The 18,586-nt window shown below is 43.8% G+C and overlaps 1 protein-coding gene across 2 annotated transcripts in view; it reads left to right on the forward strand.

Moving 5' to 3' along the window:
* Nucleotides 1–18,586, forward strand: part of PARG (poly(ADP-ribose) glycohydrolase) — a 1,076,399-nt gene that overhangs the window by 281,073 nt on the left and 776,740 nt on the right. For both annotated transcript variants that reach the window (XM_086922071.1, XM_086922072.1), the window contains exon 6: nucleotides 1,723–1,806. In XM_086922071.1, the coding sequence (XP_086778197.1) occupies nucleotides 1,723–1,806 (84 nt within the window). The remainder of the gene's footprint in view (nucleotides 1–1,722; nucleotides 1,807–18,586) is intronic.

The raw sequence follows: 18,586 nt of genomic DNA on the forward strand, positions 1-18,586 counted from the left end.
AATATCTTGTATTCTCTCTTAGCAGTCCTAGTGCTTCCATCCTAGCTGCACTTATAGGAAATCCTCCATTGGGTCCCTTGCCCAAGGAAAGGATCAGTCATGCAAAGCTTATTTACACAATTTGCATCTGTTGCAGCAGGATGAATGTATCTATGAACAAGCACAGCTCTCTGAAACGCTGGATACAAAGACACTCCTTGTAGAGCACATAATCCTTCTCACTGTACCTCCCTGTGAGGCGGCAGCTACATCAAGCAAGCTGGTGTGAATTATTCCCGTCAGTGATACTCTCAGGTTCACTTCAGTGTCTGGCTACACCTGAAGTTCCCTGTCAGGAAAGTGTGACCACCACTTCCACCATGTGGCCCACAGCCACTGGTGGCAGTGGCTGTGGGCCACATGAGGAAATATGCTATCCCCTGTGCAGTTTACTTGGATCCAACCTCCTGCCCTGAACTTGCTCACGGATAAGGTTAACAAATTAACTCCAAATAATTAGGGTCTCCATTTTTCAGCCCTGTTTTTTCCTATAACAGCATATTACATTCTTTGAGTTGTCAACTACACCAGTTGGACCAACACTCCTCAAAAAATGATTTGGGAAAAGAAAATCAAAGGCTGTAACATGATATTCCTGATGAAATAGGGCAGTCTGGTAAACTTGTCCACTAGGTTTCTAATCCTTAGTCGTTTTTCACTGCATGTCTCCCACTTAATGCTCAATCAAGCATTCTGTGGGTCTTGGTTAAGTATACCACCTTGCATGCATCATGAAGGTGGACATCTGACTTGAAGAGAATTGGAGAATTTGGCTATTGGTTGGTGAGATGCAGCCTAGTACTTAGACAACCAATCTTTTGGGATTTGGGAGTCACTCTGGATGATAACTTCGTCCTGTAACCTGTTCTGGACATGGCAGGGAAAGAGATCCCATGGGGCTTCCCTCTTGGTAGTGCTTATGAGCTGTGCTTCTCTCTAACCTGCTCTTTCTCTCTCACACTCTCTCTTGAAGAATTAGCTCTCAACTCCCACAAACTATTAGACAGTTCTACATCCTTATACCATCTCGTACTCACACAGGCAACAAATCACGAACCCGTAGCGCCTTTCACTCATGCTAAAGTATGTTATATTGCCACCTCCTGCCTCATCTTTCCTTCCTAACGGAGACACAAAGTAGTTACCCTCCAGGCCTCCAATCACATAGATTACCCTGAGTTCAGGGGAACAGTGTACTTTATGCTATTGCAAAGCCACCTGTATGGATACTCACGCATACCTGTTGGGACAGTTTGCCGACAGTAGCCTATAGTGTCACACAAGTAATGGTGGCACTCATTGTTGGACCATTTTCCCAGACTTCCCTCTCAGCTCTCCCTCAGTTACTTCCCTCGCAGCTCTCCCTCAGAGCTGCAGTGATTGCTGTGATACCCATGGGAAATACTGTCGAAAAGCGGCATCTCTTCCTGGTTTGCTTTATTCATCTCAACTGCTAGGCACACATCACTGCTTAAAACTTTACATTCTACAGTTGTTGGGAATTTTAATGTTTGATAGGAATGATAGTCAATCATATTGTGATATTGATATTTCATATGGGTCTCTTATGGCTTCTTAAATGTGTGATCGAAGTTTCAGTACTAGCACTTTTCAAACTGATGTTTAATATGTATCCACTAAAATGTTAAATTCATTTGTAAATACTTGATTATCTTTTTCTAGAATGGTGACAAGTCTCCAGGCAGCCGATGGGAATTGATCAAAACCGCTCTGCAGCAAAAAGCGACCAAACCGCAACATATAAAGGTAAACTTTTTTGGTGTAATTGATGTCACCCCATATCATTATATGGTTCAGAGACCAGGATTTTTTAGCTACACTGTACAGTAGCAGTGGCTTGTAACTTGGTGTCTTCTGCCTGTTTGTTTTGCTTCATTTGCTGTGATGCTGTGCCCTGTCAGTGTACTTCCCTGATGTCACAGTGTTTGATCTTATGAGACTCAGGATGACAGTTGAGATCTTCAGAAGCTTAGGTACAATCATCAAGTGCCTGATGGGCCACCGACTTGTAGTATAGAGGACCTGATTTGTATACTCAAATGCTTGGCAATAAACTTTTCTCTATATATACCTGCGTGCCTCCAATATTCTGTATTTGGGTCTTTCAGTTGACTTTGTTACACCGATATCAGGCATTCGCTTTTACCCTTCATTGTTGGGTAGGGCGTGAAATCCGCTCTCGCCTTGATTCTATTGTATGATTTCAACAGCACCCGACAATAGGGAATTCCAATTGGTGGGGGGAGGAGGGGGGGGGTTGAGGGCAAACAGTAATAAGACTGCCATCTAACTTCATTATTAGAAATAGTAAGGAGGAAGATTAAACTCACTGAGCCCCAAAGAAGCCCCTGTCATCACCTAGTACCACTGGAAGAAAGACTGAAGAAATGTTGGGCTGCATTAGGATTTGCTCGTTTTATGTTCCGAAAAAACAATGCTTATTTTCAGGTCATTTAAAGGCTTACAGTAAAATTTAGCAGTTGAACATTTGCCTTGAGAAAGCTTATCTGCATGATTACCAGAGAGAAATACGTTGTTAGTACATATGTATAACTGATTGAAAATAAAAGGAAAATTGAAACTACTGAATTCTTGAATATCTACTTGGAAATCACAAGTGGGTGCCAAGTTGCCGTCTACTTTGATTACATTGATTAACTGGGCTAAGGGTTTCAATCAGTAGCCAAAATTGGCACACACACATCCAGGATTGTATGAGATCTGTACTGGACCTACCATCAGTTCATACAACTTGCAACAGTCTATATGTCAATGTCAGCCCTTCCAAATTCAAGAGCTATTGGCATGATTAGCTGACCCTGTCTGCATTTTATAATGCACCAGTCTGAGACCAGACCACACTGCCACCTCCTTCAGATAATTTGGGCCTCTTCCTGCAGAGAGTTTTTCAGGAAGGCATGATTCCCATTTAGATTTGAGGAAATATAAATCATGTGGATCGTTCTCGCACAGTATTTGGTATAATTGGGATAGCATCCAACAGTCTGTATTCCAATAGTGAAATGTCCTTTTATTCTATGTCAATTTTACATTTCTCCCTCAGCATATTTGAAATGTAGATAGTGAGGGGCTTCTTTCCTAGTCAGGTCATTGAAACTGTTGAAAAGACATCAGACACTTCCTCCTGATATATATCCCCTGGTGTAGAAATTCCTATCTTCTCCCAAGCCACAAACCATGTTGAGTCCCTAAGGCTCGAAGTGCTACTTACAGTTTTATATTCTTCATTGTGGTATCCCATATGATGCCATATTTATTTGATTCCTTGGCTTCTCCTTCTTCTGCAATAATTAACAGTATAACTAGCGCTGAAGCTCAGTAACATCTTCTGACATCCGTCAGGGCCATCCCACTGCATGATAACTGTAGTAAGAGATCACGCTGTACCAAGATGTAAGTTAAGTTTAGATTTATTACACGTGAAGAATGCTCACGACTTAACACGTCCTGTTTGGTCAAGGTCCTGGACATAACTGTCACTGCTGGAACCTTAGACAGGAGAGTTCTATGTGGAACTCATGAGGTCACAATACATCTACAGTTGTGCTTGCACAATAAACTACAACGCTACCTACCACAATAACCATTGTGAAACGCCGGGTTATACAATCCTAGAGCAAGGTGCTTAAGGCTGTCTTTTCAGTCAAATTAATCCCTGATCCCATACTTGAGGTTCTGAAACAGCATATCCATTTGAGCTGAGTGATTATTTAATAGAAATTGTCTGGATTCATCAGGAAAGAGGGTAGATTTCAACTTGTACTGTACAAAAGAGAGGGGGGGGGACCCAGGAGCTAATAAAGGTCCAGTGTCCATGCTCCTTATTCAGTATCGATATCCAAAAAGGGGACACTGTTCCTAGTGCAGGGTGCAAAAGTCACCAATGCATGAAGGTGCAAAAAGTCACCTAAAAATGAAACAAAAACATACAAAAGAGAGAAACAGAATCCCTAGGAAAGGAGACTCACAGAAAACAGGGAAACCATTTTTTGTCCTCTGTTGCCCTCACACACCTCGAAAGGTGTCATGCTTCATCATCGGGCAGTTGCTCCTCGTAGGGCCGGCGCTGCAATTCCCTACGGATCCCCCGAAGGGTCTCTTTGTCGGAGATCTTTTATAGGACTGCCGGATGGTGCATGTGGGTGTGTAGGGTGGTGGGTCAATAAAGGGTAAAAAGTGCGTGCAAGTGTAGTGTGAAATTCATAATGGGTAACCATGCAGCGAATATTTTAGATAGTCTACCCTGTAGATAAAATCTAGCCCCAGTGGCATACTATGCCCGGGTCTAGAAAGACATAGGTCAACATGTTTCGCGCCTGCGTCGCCATAAGGGTCGTTGGCGCTTCGTCAGGACCAGAATTATAAAATTTAAAGTGCACGTGAAAGACAAATTTAAAATACCCTCATAATCAATCAGGGCGGGCAGTAACCTGTATACCCAACATCTGGCTACAGCTGCATGTTGTATCCGCTCCTGATTAGTACCTAGAGAAGAAACACAAAGCATAATAGGATATAAGTTTTAAGTTTTTGCACCAGGAACACCTTGATGCCACATGGTGTGCCACCGCTGTGTGCACATCCAACACATGTAAAGGTTAAGACTAGAAGGCGCATGAGACACAGGTTCATACCAGATGATCAAAGGTACCCAGCAAAACATGGGTTATAGCATGGGGGTGGGCCCCTACAAAAGCAATGAAAGCCCCTCGCCTGTATTTAATTAATTAAATGCGGTCGATAACCGGAGACCCAATTGTACCCATATATACTAAGTGGATAGGGGGGCTCTTAACCACTGTTTAACAAGATACTCGAAAGGCCTCGTCAGAGGTCAATGCCCAAAAGAATGTTATCTCATGATACGTGCTCACCTCGCTATACTGAGGAAAAACATCCGCTGGCGACAGGCAATGGACTCACCCAATCTCCCAAACTGTAAAAGTAACAGATCGACACGATTTTACCAACAGGCACGGGACGCCATAAATAGAGTGCTCAGTGATCGCAATGCCCGAGTCCCGTCAACAGGTTTAACGGGTGCCGCCTCCTCCACACCTACCCCATCATTGTGTCGCCAGGAAATGACATAGCAGTACCCGGCCGCTTTTAAACGTATTATGGGGATCATGTGTCTTGGGCGTCTACCTATCCGGGATATCCTGTTGGCTAAAAAGGATAATGCGCATGCTCAGGTGATTAAACGTACCACGCATGTGTATAAACTCGGGTGAACTAATCCCCCACACATGCGCCATGCAGGCGCTCGTAATGTTTGTGTAATCTTGTGGAATTCCATAAACAAGAAGTACACTCATGGATTTTCTGAACGCTCGACACGGTAATAAACTACTTTAATTATTACTCGTGCAAATGAGCCAATTTTATGGTCGTGAAAACTATTCAAATGAGTGCAGGTACCGCTTAGCTGTACATAGACCCAGTAGATACAGTGGGAGTACCAAATATTAATGCCTGCCCAAGGGTTTTAGACAGTTAAATAAACTGCATGTTGTCAAAGTGATAGTGTAAGGGGGGCTAAGATGGATTGTCACTAAAGGAGCAAAATGTCTTCATGACTCCTCCCTCACCCAAACTAATCAAGTTACAGAGTGATGACTGGGAACAAATACCCAAACGTTGCTACAGTAATTATATACGTGCGGGATCCATTGGTAGTTCCTACTGGCAGAAAACTGTTGTCCCATGCGCCTGGGAAAAGGAAGAAACAAGAAAAACGGAATAGATTGGTCCCTCGGCTGTGACGCCGTGCTTAAAGTACTGTACAAAAGAGAGGGGGGGGGACCCAGGAGCTAATAAAGGTCCAGTGTCCATGCTCCTTATTCAGTATCGATATCCAATCCCCTTTTTGGATATCGATACTGAATAAGGAGCATGGACACTGGACCTTTATTAGCTCCTGGGTCCCCCCCCCTCTCTTTTGTACAGTACTTTAAGCACGGCGTCACAGCCGAGGGACCAATCTATTCCGTTTTTCTTGTTTCTTCCTTTTCCCAGGCGCATGGGACAACAGTTTTCTGCCAGTAGGAACTACCAATGGATCCCGCACGTATATAATTACTGTAGCAACGTTTGGGTATTTGTTCCCAGTCATCACTCTGTAACTTGATTAGTTTGGGTGAGGGAGGAGTCATGAAGACATTTTGCTCCTTTAGTGACAATCCATCTTAGCCCCCCTTACCCTATCACTTTGACAACATGCAGTTTATTTAACTGTCTAAAACCCTTGGGCAGGCATTAATATTTGGTACTCCCACTGTATCTACTGGGTCTATGTACAGCTAAGCGGTACCTGCACTCATTTGAATAGTTTTCACGACCATAAAATTGGCTCATTTGCACGAGTAATAATTAAAGTAGTTTATTACCGTGTCGAGCGTTCAGAAAATCCATGAGTGTACTTCTTGTTTATGGAATTCCACAAGATTACACAAACATTACGAGCGCCTGCATGGCGCATGTGTGGGGGATTAGTTCACCCGAGTTTATACACATGCGTGGTACGTTTAATCACCTGAGCATGCGCATTATCCTTTTTAGCCAACAGGATATCTCGGATAGGTAGACGCCCAAGACACATGATCCCCATAATACGTTTAAAAGCGGCCGGGTACTGCTATGTCATTTCCTGGCGACACAATGATGGGGTAGGTGTGGAGGAGGCGGCACCCGATTTATTAAGTGAGTAAACCTGTTGACGGGACTCGGGCATTGCGATCACTGAGCACTCTATTTATGGCGTCCCGTGCCTGTTGGTAAAATCGTGTCGATCTGTTACTTTTACAGTTTGGGAGATTGGGTGAGTCCATTGCCTGTCGCCAGCAGATGTTTTTCCTCAGTATAGCGAGGTGAGCACGTATCATGAGATAACATTCTTTTGGGCATTGACCTCTGACGAGGCCTTTCGAGTATCTTGTTAAACAGTGGTTAAGAGCCCCCCTATCCACTTAGTATATATGGGTACAATTGGGTCTCCGGTTATCGACCGCATTTAATTAATTAAATACAGGCGAGGGGCTTTCATTGCTTTTGTAGGGGCCCACCCCCATGCTATAACCCATGTTTTGCTGGGTACCTTTGATCATCTGGTATGAACCTGTGTCTCATGCGCCTTCTAGTCTTAACCTTTACATGTGTTGGATGTGCACACAGCGGTGGCACACCATGTGGCATCAAGGTGTTCCTGGTGCAAAAACTTAAAACTTATATCCTATTATGCTTTGTGTTTCTTCTCTAGGTACTAATCAGGAGCGGATACAACATGCAGCTGTAGCCAGATGTTGGGTATACAGGTTACTGCCCGCCCTGATTGATTATGAGGGTATTTTAAATTTGTCTTTCACGTGCACTTTAAATTTTATAATTCTGGTCCTGACGAAGCGCCAACGACCCTTATGGCGACGCAGGCGCGAAACATGTTGACCTATGTCTTTCTAGACCCGGGCATAGTATGCCACTGGGGCTAGATTTTATCTACAGGGTAGACTATCTAAAATATTCGCTGCATGGTTACCCATTATGAATTTCACACTACACTTGCACGCACTTTTTACCCTTTATTGACCCACCACCCTACACACCCACATGCACCATCCGGCAGTCCTATAAAAGATCTCCGACAAAGAGACCCTTCGGGGGATCCGTAGGGAATTGCAGCGCCGGCCCTACGAGGAGCAACTGCCCGATGATGAAGCATGACACCTTTCGAGGTGTGTGAGGGCAACAGAGGACAAAAAATGGTTTCCCTGTTTTCTGTGAGTCTCCTTTCCTAGGGATTCTGTTTCTCTCTTTTGTATGTTTTTGTTTCATTTTTAGGTGACTTTTTGCACCTTCATGCATTGGTGACTTTTGCACCCTGCACTAGGAACAGTGTCCCCTTTTTGGATATAGATTTCAACTTGTGCCACAGCTGACTGAAAGTGATAAAGGATTTTCATTAAAAAGTAATCCAAAAAAGTGTGCCCTGTTGTGACAGATAATCCCAGCTACATAATACCCAGGAGTTTCAGCTGGAAGGGCCATCTAGTGAGCTGTCCTGGGTTTCAATCTACTAGTAGAATAGAGGACAGAATTAACCGTTTATCCTGTGCCTTAAGCTGTTATTAAATGTCCCAATGATGTCAGGCAGCCTATCTGTAGCAGAGCCTGAGGCCACGACACAGCAGTATATCGTCAGGGATCAAGGATATATGTTCAGCTTTGGTATCACACCACCCAGTGCCTCTAACCAAGGTGTCTAATCTGATCCAGCAGGTCTTTGGTTCAACGGTGAGGGAAAGAGTAAGGGGTACAATGAGCACCCGTGCCTAGTACCCTGGTGGAGGTTTAAAGTGTAAGATGGGACCCATTTGCTTTCATTCTGGACAGAGGGCCCTTGTAGAGCTAAGCTTGACCCATGATAGGCACTTCAGACTAAATCTCATCCTGGCCAACACTGCCACTTTGAATGGTCTTTATTAAAATGGAGTTAAATGCTTTGCTGCTTACGGTGAAACTATTTACTTCCAGTCCAGCTGCACTGTGGCAGTTCTCTTAACAATTGTATGGCCTCCTGACATTGAGTCTTGAGGACTTCAATGACATAAAGCCTGATTGATCAAGGTAGATTATTGCTTTCATAACCTTTTAGGGTGTATTTGGTGAAACCTTGGACAAAACCTCAAGTTCGAGGCATATGAGCTGCAGATTGTACACTTAGCATTAGATCGCCACCTGGTGTTGGGCTCGGATGATTGCATGTTGTTGTCGTCTTGGAAGAAGTCTTTGTAGTCACGACATAGGTGACTCCTCCCTTGGACGGTAGTGCGCATGGGCATCGGCTCCATCCTTAGATTGTTTTTTTCCGCCTCTGGGTTTCGGATTCTACTTTTGCGTTCCGATTTTTTGATTTTTCAAAGACTTCGATGCACAAAACTTTCCAAATACAAACTTTAACTTCAATATGCATTGACTCGACATCATCACTTAGATTCCGGTCGTCGACGGGCCTACCCACGTGGTGAGGCCTACACCTCATGGAAAGGACACCATTCAAAAGATGCCCAGAGTGTGGAGCCAAACTTCCACACAGCGACCATCATGAGGTGTGTAACCTGTGTTTATCAGCGGAACACGACAAGTCGAGTTGCACAGCTTGTGCATCCTTTCGATCCAAGAAGACCATTCGAGATCGGAGGGGCTGTCGACGCGATATGCAGAGATCAACTCCGGAACCAGTGGATATCTTCGAAGGTCCGTGTATCCCAGAGGAAGATTCCGATGATCTCTAGATCGTATCTGATAGAGACGACTCCGATGACTTCATACCATCAGGTCAACGCGTGAGTATGACTGCCCCTACCCCAGCCCCAACACCTAAACCAAAGGCTAAGGTAAAAACTCCGCCTTCGGAGCCCAGTCAAGACTGAGACATTGCTTCGATAGCCCCGCCATTTAGCCCGGCTCCGAAGAAAATATTAAAGCCTTCCGGTAGCTCCATATCGAGCAAACCACACGTGCCGATACAACCAGCTCCCTTGGCACCGAAACCAAAAGAAGTCCCGGTTCCGAAAAAAACCCAGAACCTGACGACTCCTAAAGACACTGGCACCGAAACCATTGAAGCCTGTTTCCGATGCTTCCAAGCTGACCAAAACAGCTTCCAGTCCAAAATCTTCGTTGCCGAAACCATCGACAAACCCTCGAACCAGGCCTCCACACCGAAAACGATACCTTCGGTGCCGAAAACTACGCCAAAGGACTATACAACAACTCCTAAGGCTAAAGACAAGCAGAAACCAGAGCCGAAAAAATTGGCGCCAAAAGCAATTTCTGAAGAAGACCTTTTTAGACCCGATCATTTGCAAAAAATTATATATATAGACCCAGAAACAGGACATGTTTCCACCACACAGGAAGAGAAAGTCAGATACAGCACCTACACCTCCAGTGCCTGTCAAGAAGGACTAGGCCACATCTCCTATGCACCCTTCTTCTCCTGTATCTCCCTCTCCTGCTGTCCCTTTAAACACTTCACCTCAAAATCCTCCTGTTCATTCTCCACAACATACACCTCCTCGGGATGCTGATGATGGTCAATATAGCATGGGGGAGGAAAAGACCCAGATGACCCTTTTCCCTACCCAACAGGTTCACCAGACTGGGAGTATCCAAACCCACAGGATATACCAGATATTCCTGATCCACATATATTTCCATCTAAACCTTCTCCTCCAGACGACAATATTGGGTTTGGACACTTGATTAATAGGGCTACCACCTATCACAATGTTACCATGCATTCAGATGAGGCAGAGGAGGATTTTTTACTAGACACTTTTGAACATTCCCAAAAAACTGTGCAAATACTGCCAATGATTAAAGGAGTTATTAAACATGCCCCAGAAGTGTTTAAAGATCTTGTACAGGCTAGAATCATAAACCCAAGGATAGAAAAAAAGTACAGAGCAGCTCCTGGGGATCTTGCTTACATTAAGGGACAGCTACCCTTGGACTCCCTAGTAGTTTCAAACGCTAGGAAAAGAGCAAATTCACAAACATCGGGAGAAGCACCACCTCCTGATAAAGAATCCAAAACCATAGATGCTTCAGGAAAAAGAATAGCTGCTCAAGCTAGTAATGCATGGTGCATTGCTAAAACACAGTCCCTTCTTGCAAGATATGATAGGGCTCACTATGATCAGCTAGAGAAGCTATTACAACATCTACCTGATCAATATAAAACACAAGCAGATTACCTCATACAGGAGGGTAAGCTTATATCTAATGCCTCCATTAAATGCGCACTAGATGTAGCAGACACTGCATCCAGGGCAATAAACACCAGTGTCCTTCTTAGACGTCACATGTGGCTACGCATTTCAGGATTTAAGCAAGAGGTACAGACTACTATCTTAAATCAACCATTCAACCAACACCAGTTGTTTGGTCCAGAAGTAGACACAGGTCTTGAAAAAATAAAAAAAGACACTGACACAGCCAAGTCTATGGGAGCTTTGCAGTCCACCCAAGCAAAAGGATCCTTTTGTCGTTCCTTCTACAGAGGAGGCTCCAAACAAACTGGAGCAGACAATTCAGCTTCCTTTAAAGCAAATACACAAGCATCCTCCAATAAGGGATACTTTAGAGGGGGATACAGAGGTAATAACAATAAGGGAAGAGGTCGAGGTAACAACAACAACAATCGATCCTCTTCCACCACTAAACAGTGACTTCCTTCAGCTCCCCCAACAGCATACCACTCATGTAGGGAGGAGATTGACACAGTTCCTACCTGTCTGGAATTCCATCACAACAGACAAATGGGTAAGACAGATTATCCAGTATGGTTACTGCCTAGAGCTTACAGCTACCCCTCCAGATATACCGCCCAGACAGCGTCCAATGTCCACAGAACATCTAACGCTGCTCCAACTAGAGGTTCTCTCATTGCTACAAAAAGATGCAATAGAGCTAGTTGCATTGCAACATCAAGGAACAGGGGTCTACTCACTCTACTTCCTAATACCCAAAAAGGAATGGGATACTAAGGCCAATTCTAGATTTAAGGCCTCTCAATCTGTATATGCATTCAGATCATTTTCACATGGTCACTTTACAACAAGTGCTCCCATTATTGTAACAAGGCGACTTCCTCACTACACTAGACCTCAAAGTCTCCTACTTTCACATTCCCATACACCCTTCTCACAGGAAGTATCTCAGGTTTGTGCTACAAGGGCAACATTATCAATTCAAAGTACTTCCATTCGGGGTCACAACTGCACCAACAGTGTTCATGAAGTGCCTAGCAGTAGTAGCAGCACATCTCAGAAGACAACATATCCACGTCTTCCCATACTTAGACGATTGGCTCATAAAAGCCACGTCATTCAATCAGTGTGTCCAACACACATCTCAACCAATTCAAACCCTGCACGACTTGGGGTTTACAATCAACTACACCAAGTCACACCTACAGCCCTCTCATGTACATCAATACCTAGGGGCTACCATAAACACCAATACAGCTCTAGCTTATCCCAGTCCAGCCAGGATACAAAGCATTCAAGCCTTAGTTATAAGGTTTCAAAACCAACACTCTCTCCCAGCCAGAGTGTTCATGCAACTAATGGGCATGATGGCATCTTGCAACTGACAGACCTGGTGTTGGTGGACAGCCGCACACATCGCTCTCTGCAGTGGTGGAACACCAACAACTTGTCCAGAGGGCGACCGTTCCTCGAGCCTGTTCCACAAATAGTAATGACGACAGACTTATCCCTGACAGAATGGGGAACACATCAGCTCCACCACACAACTCGGGGAAGATGGACCACTCAACAAAAGGTGCTTCACATCAACCACCTAGAGTTGCTAGCAATTTTCCAGGCACTAAAGTCCTTCCAAGTAAACATACAAAGCAAGGCTGAGTTAATCCGGATGGACAACATGACAGCCATGTACTCCATACAGAAACAAGAAGGCACACATTCCCTGCAACTGTCCCAGCTCGCACAAAACATTTGGAGATGGGCCATTCCACAAAACATATATCTGCTTGCAGAACACCTTCCAGGAGTTCACAATCAGATAGCCGATCTGTTAGGTCGACAGACACAACAGATTCACGAAAGGGAACTACATCTGCAAGTTCTTCAACCATCTTTCACAAGTGGGGTCATCCAGACATAGACCTGTTTGCCATACACGAAAACGCAAAATGCCCAACCTTCGCTGCCAGGTTTCCACACCCGTTGTCCAAGGGCAATGCGATATGGATGAACTGGTCAGGCAGATTTGCGTTTGCTTTTCCACCAACCCCGCTAATACCACTAGTGGTACAAAAGCTCAGACAACAGTCTCTCAAACTCATCCTGGTAGCTCCCACATGGGCGCCCCAACCGTGGTTCACCACACTACTGGAACTCTCTCTAGTTACACACCCAAAACTGTCTCTGACACCATCCATGCTAACGCAGAACCATGGAGACATCAGGCATCCAGATCCAAGTTAACTGAATCTGGCGATCTGGCTCCTGAAGTCTTAGCTTGGTTACCTTAACCTGCCACCCGACTGTATGAATATCATTAAAGAAGCCAGAAGACCAACTACTAAAGCTTGTTATGCTGCTATATGGAAAAGATTTGCCATTTACTGCAATAATAATCAAATTGATCCTTTAGATGCTTCCATCCAAAATATTATCTGTTACCTTCTCCATTTACAAAGATGTAATCTAGCTTATTCATCTATACGTTTACATCTGGCAGCTATTGCTGCATATCTACAAAACAGACAACATATGTCGTTGTTTAGAGTACCAGCAATAAAAGCTTTTATGGAAGGACTAAAAAGAATTATTCCTCCTAGGCTACTGCCCTCTCCAGTGCGGAAATTAAACATTGTTCTTACCAGGCTCATGGGACCCCCTTTTGAGCCTTTACACAAATGTGAACTACAATTTCTCACATGGAAACCCGCTTACCTTGTTGCTGTAACCTCTCTTAGAAGAGTTAGTGAGATTCAAGCTTTCACTATACAAGAACCTTTCTTACAGTTACACCGTAACAAAGTGGTTCTAAGAACTAATCCTAAATTCCTTCCTAAAGTAATTACTCCTTTTCATTTAAACCACTTTGTTGAGTTACCAGTGGTTTTGCCAAAACCCAGACTCAGTAGCAGAAAGAGCTTTACACACACTAGATGTCAAAAGAGCTCTTCCTTATTACATAGATTGGACCAAGTCCTTTCGTAAGACAAAGCAACTATTTGTAGCCTTCTCTCCACCACATAAAGGCAATCCCATTTCCAAATCGGGAACTGCAAGGTGGATTGTTAAATGTATACAAATATGCTATCACAAAGCAAAAAACACATTAACAGTTCCTCCTAGAGCGCACTCCACACGCAAACTAGGAGCCTCCATGGCTTTCTTAGGAAACATTCCTTTAGAAGACATCTGCAAGGCAGCAACATGGTCTACAACACATACATTTACTAAACACTATTGTGTTGATGTGCAAGCAAAGCAGCAAGCTGCAGCAGGCCAAGCTGTCCTTAAAACTCTCTTTCAAACTACTGCAACAGATACAGGTGACCACCGCTAGGGGAGACACTGCTGCACAATCGATGCTAAGTGTACAATCTGCAGCTCATATTCCTCGAAAGGAAAATGCTACTTACCAGTATGCATCTGTTCTTGGCATGTAGAGCAACAGAGTGTACATGCCCTCCCGCCTCCCCGGAGACTGTATCTGTTCCAGTTTTGATTTTAATTAGATATAAACGCATGGAGATCCCTTTTTTCTTTCTACTAACTCCATCATTTCCCATCATGGCAAAAAACAATCTAAGGATGGAGCCGTTGTCCATGCGCACTATCGTCCAAGGGAGGAGTCGCATATCTCGTGACTACAAAGACTTCTTCCAAGACGACAACAACATGCAATCATCCAAGCCCAACACCAGCTGGCGATCTAATGCTAAGTGTACAACTCTGCAGCTCTACATGCCAAGAACAGATGCAGACTGGTAAGTAGCATTTTCCTTTATTTGTTTAATAACAAAATTGGCTCGTAGGAGGAGCAGAGCCCAGGTGCCGTTTGAAAATTGTCTTGTTACAGTTCTAGGCATGCTTGTCTGTTGACAACTTTCCTATTTGCTTATTGAAATACATTTAAAATACATTCTGTAATCTTCATGGACAGCCCCTTGAAAAGTTGGACTTTGAGTTGACTGCTTCACTTTGGAGGTTTGATAGTGCCTCTGCTTATTCGTCATCTTTCAGCATTTGGTCCATTTCTGACCATCGAACTGGCCATCGATGGGACGATGAGGACGTACTTCTGAGATTTTCATTTCACATTTGCTCCGAGGTGTCCGTTTTCGGTGATAACTGGACTGCCTGCTCCAGTATTTTACAGAAATCCTACCACAGCAGCAATGAAAATTCTGCATAATCCGGGTGGTAAAATATTGTTTTCTACATTGAATCTGCTGGTCAGTTGGAGAGGGCACACTAAACATTGAATTTAAGACCACTAATTTCTTGCATTGGATATGATGCTGAGAACAATCGGAATGTGTTAGTATGCAAGCTATCAGAGGAACTGCTGTTTAGCTGCAGCTTTTCTCAATTACACTCTTGTGTGTTTGAAATCAGCGTCACAGACCTTCATAAGGTATCTTCGCCAGGTATTGATGCCGGACAAGCCACTGGAGCCACCAGGTGGCGCTGGAAGTATCTTCGCTATAGGGGGCCTTGACAGCCACAGTCCACATTAAGAACAGATAAATGCTGGATTTAACATTGAATGAGAAAGTATGACGAAATCAGTTGTCGGGGATGAATTACCCACTTGCATGGTATTATCAATGATGATCTCTTTTATGGATTCACAGTGTGAGCCTCACCCCTATGCCAGGCCAGTACTTAGTAGTTTACGCTCTGCCTCGTAAATAGATCAATGGTTGCTCAGGACTTAGTTCATAGTGCCCCCCTTTTCAGCAGCCATAAAAAGATTTCCACGTAGCTGTGTTGGTTACTAAAGTCATACTACTAGAGTTTTTTTAGGGACACGGCCTTAACGTGGGCTCAGCCACACACGCCGTTTCCGCAAGCCGAATGACGCTTGCCTTAACCACTTATATGTTTTAACAATGCATATATGTACCATCATACAACCATCTTTTAAAAAAAAAACAGTTTACCTCTGATTCGTAGCCTGACAAGTGGTTGAAGTGGGCGGGATAGGTTGCGTCGACACTCAGTTGGAGGAATCTGGAAAAATCATAAATGTATTGAATTTCTGTGTGCCATATTAGAGCAAGGTCTATTGAGCGAATAGCCATATAGTGTCACACTGGTCAGATTTCCTTAGAGTGGTTCTCTTAGAAATTATAGGGGGACACTTGTATGTTTAATTTATGTGGGTTTTTGTTATGTGTTATATTGTGCATTGGTTTTTTGTATGTATAAATAATTGTACTTTGTGGTCTTTTTCGACTGCTGACAGGCGCTAGTGCCTTTGAGTATGTAAAGGTTGAGATACATTCATGATGAACAATGGTCATCTCTGAGAGAGTAATTAAATGTACTCGACTCATTTAAAGTCTCCCACATCATTTCCTTTGATACCAATTTTTGTTTGTATAACAATTTGTTCCTTACCCAGGTATAAGAGGGTTATTTGGGTATACCCCTGTTGTTTATGCACCATAGATAAGGCTCGGCGTTCGTGGCCAGGTGGAGCGGGCAGAGAAGGAATAAGACTGTATTTTACTTCTTGCCCAGAGAAGACCAGGGCAGTGTCCACTTCTCCTCTGCTGCTGGGGGTGCCCCCCTCTTTCTTACTCTTTATTCCTCTGTTTCTGTCTCGCTCCTCCTCACTTGCTGAAAATTGTGACTTCACGAAACGGTTCTCACCCTCTCTTTCCTCCTTTTGTTTAATTGTTCCTCAGTTAAATGGATCCAAAAAAGAAAACACTTTTGCTGAAAATGTGGTCTTTTACGGTCATTTTTCTATTCTAAAATGCAGCCTTGGGACGGAGAGAAATAAAAGGTTGAAAATGTGAAAAACAACTAACTAAAGCAAGATAGAGTGGTCCAAGATGGCCAGATTTTTTTTAATCAGACCCAAACACATTAGCGCCACTTTAAAGAGTATGTCAGTGAAGCGCTACTTTTGTTTTCTCGTCTTTCTTTGAACAACATTGTTTTCGCTGGTTGGGGAAGTGCACCATTCCTGGAGGTGCTGTGCGATACATGCTTGATCAGTGGATTAGAAAACAAATTGTCTAGAGTCTCTGTGTTCAGGGATGTGTTCTTTTTAAACCATGCTGCCGTTTGTAAGAATATAAGCAATGGAAATTGCAATGGGTCGCTTCTGAGCCCTGTAGTCTTGTCCTTTATTTTTTCTGGCAAAAACATTCATTGATTTCTGAATAATGAGCGTAAAAGTGGCAAGGTAACCATGATGTTCCTTCTTACATTTCACATGCTTTACTTAATCTTACATTCCCAGGAGTGTGTTCTTTTTCCAGGATGTTATTACTTTTTTTTCCAGGCAGCATATTATTCTTGTCTAGTGCATAATTTGAATTGAGTCGCATCCAGGTGTTAATAGCTGGGAACAATTGGGTTGTAGTTGAAGGCGCAGTGCAAGTTTCTCGCAGTGGGGCAGTATGGTGTTCAGTGGGGGAGATGATGTGGCACTATGGTCAGAGCTGCCAGATTTGGAACTGGGGTACTAGGTTCAGCCTTCATGACCAGTCCACCAGACCACTCTCCAGAGGGAGTTAATTCCTGTGCTAGATCTTAGACGGCCCACAAAACCTTAGAAGCCCTGGTGTCTTAGCACCAGAAGGGGGACCCTACCAGTGGCAAGTGAGGCTTAACTGTGAAGCCGATCCACCACAATCCATGCTGAGGTTCACCTCCAGTCTTGCGGGCAGGCCTATGAAGCAGCACACCCTATAGCGACAGTGACTCTGTCACTGAGAACGCAGGACCCTGAGCAGGGCGGCTCTAGGGTGATGAGACTGGTGCGATCGCACCGGGCACTGACTTCGGTTGGGGTGTCAAGTTTGCAAGCATATTATGTTTCTAAAAGCACTTGCTGCCTCCTTCCTGGCCTCCAGCCATTTTCAGCAACAATAAAAATGTGATGAGAACGCCGGTGGTTAATGTTCTCCCTAGAGAGAGATTGAGTTTTGTCAACTGGAAGTTTTGACTCGTGGAAAGGAATTGCAGAGGGTTAATGTGCCTGCTGCACAGAACATGTACCATGCAGATCACAGAGTGCACATAATGTAAATAGATCAGTGGGTTACTGCTTTTGTCAGTGAGATCCTTTTGTTAATTACAGTTTATAAGTCAAAATCCTAACATGGAACAGTAAGCTATTAACTTTCATCTAAGAGCTGCATGCAAACCTCTAGGTATAAATTAGATTGTTCTGTTTTTTTTTCAGTCTTTGACTATCCTAATGTTGCAAAAAAGGTTCATTTGGATAGAAATCCATTCTGATTATTAAGAAGAACCCCCAACCATGGTATTACGTTCTAAATTCAGAGTTTGTATCTCTCCTGACCAATCACTATTAAACTATACGGCCTACTAGTATGGTTGTCATGTGACTCCTACACCTTGTAGTCCTTTGTCTTATGTAACATTTCCTAAACAGTGATTTACACACGTATGATTGATTGTATCTGTGTAATATGTGTGGTGTAAAGTGCTCTGACACCATACACTGGTTTCAGTGGTGCTGCAATTCAAAATAAATACATCCGAGAGAGTGTGTGGTTATGGAGACTTGAGAGGCACTGTTAAAGGGTGGTAGTGAGGGAATCCGCAGCGGAGGAGTCATTTGGGGGCACCAACCAGTGCTTAATTTGTCAAATATGAAGTGCAGGTGCTCAAATGTTTGTGGAAGGCCACACCTACTTTTCTCCGGCTTTACCCACTACCTCCATTGGCTCCACCCACTTACTCTATTAAAG

This window comes from Lissotriton vulgaris, chromosome 5, assembly GCF_964263255.1.
Source record: "Lissotriton vulgaris chromosome 5, aLisVul1.2, whole genome shotgun sequence".
In the NCBI taxonomy this organism is placed as follows: Eukaryota; Metazoa; Chordata; class Amphibia; order Caudata; family Salamandridae; genus Lissotriton; species Lissotriton vulgaris.